General features: G+C 27.0%; 1 protein-coding gene across 1 annotated transcript; it reads right to left on the bottom strand.

Moving 5' to 3' along the window:
- Nucleotides 1-229: 229 nt before the first annotated feature.
- On the bottom strand, nt 230-538 carry LOC131178299 (putative lipid-transfer protein DIR1). Its single transcript, XM_058143247.1, has one exon. The coding sequence runs from the start codon at nt 536-538 to the stop codon at nt 230-232; it is 309 nt and encodes a 102-aa protein (XP_057999230.1).
- Nucleotides 539-3,891: the final 3,353 nt, after the last annotated feature.

Raw genomic sequence — 3,891 nt, 5'->3', positions numbered from 1 at the left:
TGCTAAAATTATTAAGAAAATATAAGATTTTACTTGTATAATTCCAAATATAATTTTTTTTATGCATAAAAAAATACACCACACTTACTTGTATAATTCCAAATATAATTTTTTTTTATACATAAAAAAATACACCACAATAATTAAATTTCATGTTCATTGGCTTTCATATTTTTAAAATTCCTATTTTTTCAATTATTTTGAAGAAATTAAATTTCAGAAACTTGTATTAGTGACATGGATTTTGCTGCCCACATTTCCCAGGAATTTCCATGGCTTTTTTAACATCAACTCCAAGAGTATATAGCAAATACTTGTATTTGCATAGACAAGGCAAGTCTGCTTGTTGAATAAGATTGCAACATTGCATGCTCGGAGGAGAAGGTGCATTTCCAGCAACTACAGAATAACATTGGCTATTGATTCCCTTTATATCTGTGTTACAAACAGCTACAACCTTGATTCCTTCCATCGTGGTCATAGTAAGAAACATTGCTACCATCCACAATGCTATAACATTACTTTTAGAGCTAGCCATTTTGTGTTTTAATGTTATTTTCTCATTCAAGTGTGCTTGTCTCCTACCCTAAAAGTCAATTTATAGTGATTGTTGTCAAGATTAATTTTTATTTTAGCAATTATTTGTTTATTTTATCTTGACTATTTAGGCTTGTTGAAGGAATACAATATGTAGTACGTTTTGAGATAGTTGACAAGAGCTAAAAATGGTAACATGCATTTAATATTTTGTTAAAATTTTAGCTTTTAAAAGAAATTTAAGATTGTTAAGAAATATTATACAGGTTGCATTTACATATATTCAAAAAATCCTCACGTGGACTTATACCGAAAACAAATCATAGAGTACTTCAATTTATATTTTGAAACATAAATCATCTTTAAAATAAAGAAAACAGTAATATGAATTTAAATATTTAAATTTAACTGAATGCTTAAGATATAGTACAGACTACTCATAGCATCTTTAGAACTTAAAAGCATTCAATTTAAATTTATTTGTTAATGAAATTATATTATTAGAATATTTTGATTAAATATGGATGCCTTTAATATTTTGATTAAGCTCCAAAATTATAAATCTTATAACATTCTTGAAAATAGAAATTGTAACTTTCCATTATTCATAAATACATTAATGTTGGCAATAATTGATTTTGTATTAAAACTTTTAAAGAAAAGGTAATATGGATTTAAATTTAACTTAATGCCTAAGATGTAGTACTAACAACTCGTAGCATCTTTAAAACATAAAAACTTTCAATTTAAATTTATTTTCTTAATTAAATTATACTATTAGAATATTTTTATTAAATATGAATACCTTTAATAGTTTGATCAAACTCAAGAATTATAAACCTTAAGACATCTTTGAAAATCGAAATTTCAAATTTCTATTTTTCATAACATATTTGTTTTGGCAATGATTGACCTAATATTAAAATTTTTAGAACAAAAAGGTTAATTTCATTTTGTAATGCAATAATTGGTAAGAGCTTAATTGTTGACCTTGACAATTGTTGTCAGACAATTAACAAGCATATAACTTTCTCATTAATTTGAAGCATTTGCAAAAAATAATTTAAATGTCAATTTTCAACATCTTATTCCATGGCTAACTTTTACTTGAATGCTATGAGTAAAAAATATTCTTTATTATATTTATGAGGCTTATGTATGCATGTCGAACAAAAAATTTATAATCCCCACATATTTTAATAATACCATGTTTCTTCGCTAAAAATAATTTCTAAAAGAAGTATGGACATTTAAAGCATTTTTTAACAAAATTTTGTCCTAATTTTTTTTCTTAATTTTTCTTGAACCTTGAGAACATCATTTATATGTATGCTGATTTTAATTTTTGTATTTAATAAGTATCTTGGATTAGTAATTTATCTATACTTTGCACATAACTATTTATAATTCTAATATATATTGCTAATTTTAATTTTATTTTTAATTTAATATACGAAATAAAAAAAAATTAAATTATATATAAGATTTGTCACTACCACGATTGACCCTATGGGTCATTACCGAGGAGGCCACGCTACCCCCCCACCCCAAAAAAAATTTTTGAAATTAAAATTTAATATATATTTTTTCAAGAGATTATTGTTTGCCCCACTAAAATTTAACAAATTATAGTGGTTCGGTTTAGTTTATTTAGTTCAAACCAAATAATGCTCACCCCTACTTTCTGGTAATATGCTCTTTGAGTGGAGTTAAAGCTAAAGTAGTATACTTACAAGAATTTTTTAAATTCTAGGAGAAAAAGGAGGATTTCATATAGTTCTTTTTTCCTCACATGTTAACTATTTATTCCCTCCTTTATTTACATCGTATTCACTGTTAATTCAAAGTAGAAATCATATGATAAATGAAATATGCTTAATACTATTTACAAGTTCACAGCATATAAAATATATAGCAAAGTGCTAAAATTATGTAGAAAATTTAAGATTTCACTTGTATATATCAAAATAAAATTTTTTATGCTTAAAAAATACATTGAATTAACTAAATTTCATATTCATTGGCTTTCATATTTTTAAAAATCATATTTTTTTTAATTTTTTTAAAGAAATTAAATTTGAGATACTTGTATAGTAACATGGATTTTGCTTTCCACATTTCCCTAGAATTTTCCTAGCTTTTTTAACATCAATTCCAATAGTATAGAGTAAGTAATTATATTTGCATAGACAATGCAAGTCTGCTTGTTGAATAAGATTGCAACACTGCCTGCTTGGATGGGGAGGTGGATTTCTAATAACTACAAAATAACATTGGTTATTAATTTCTTTCATATCAGTGTTACACACAGCTGCAACCTTGATTCTCCCCATCATTGTCATAGCGAAAAATATTGCAACGCCCACTTTATAATACATTGCTTTTAGAGCTAGCCATTTTGTATTTTAATATTATTTTTCTTATTCAAGTGTGTTTGGCTCCTACCTTAAAGGTCAATTTATAGTGAATGCTATCAAGAGTAAATTTTATTTTAGCACTTATTTATTTGTTTATCTCAAATATTTAGGCTCATTATATGAATATAATATGTAGTACGCTGTGAGATAGTTGATAAGAGCTAAAAATGGTAAGATGCATTTAAGGTTTTGTTAGAATTTTAGCTTTTAAAAGAAATTAAGATATTTAGGCTTATTATATGAATACAATCTGTAGTGCGTTATCAGATAGTTGATAAGAGCTAAAAATGGTAACATGATTTTAAGGTTTTGATAGAATTTGTCACGACCCAAATTATGGGCCGGACCGGCACTACGACTTTGATCAGCATAAAATCTCCAAAGCCCATAGTAAGCCTAACTAATTTTAGCCCAACCATAAAGCCCATATCTAGAGCCCATTTTCACGAAATCAACTGAACAGAGTCCAGGCATAAACTGGACTACCCAATGGAGAGTTTTAGCTCACTTGACCTGTGACCACAAAATATATAAATTTGGTGAGCTCTGCTCACCCTCACAATCCTCAACATAATAAATATATCAAATGGGAGCTCAACTCCCTCATCTAAGATATATATTCATCCCATTCAACAACACATACATAAATAGAGGTTTACAATTCCAAAACAATTAATCTTTTACAGTTTTTAAACCAAATAAAATACTCTTAGTACATGCAGAGTCCTAGATTTTGAAATAATAACATAAATTATAGATATTGTAACTCTAGACCTGTAATGAAGAAAATAGATTAATCACAAGGAAAAAGTCCTCCTGTAACCTGAAAAAATGAGTGAACAGGAGTGAGCGTTCGACTCATAGAGTATAATATTGATTTTAGTTATAATTTCTATGACCATTTATGTGACAACCCTTACCCGTCTACAGTATAGCC

Source organism: Hevea brasiliensis, chromosome 3, assembly GCF_030052815.1.
Source record: "Hevea brasiliensis isolate MT/VB/25A 57/8 chromosome 3, ASM3005281v1, whole genome shotgun sequence".
NCBI lineage: Eukaryota > Viridiplantae > Streptophyta > Magnoliopsida > Malpighiales > Euphorbiaceae > Hevea > Hevea brasiliensis.
The sequence above is the reverse complement of the archived record's forward strand: the minus strand, read 5'-3'. Positions and strand labels throughout refer to the sequence as shown.

Bases quoted from the DNA above. Each gene is read 5' to 3' on its own strand.
- LOC131178299 (XM_058143247.1), bottom strand. From the start codon at position 538: ATGGCTAGCTCTAAAAGTAATGTTATAGCATTGTGGATGGTAGCAATG.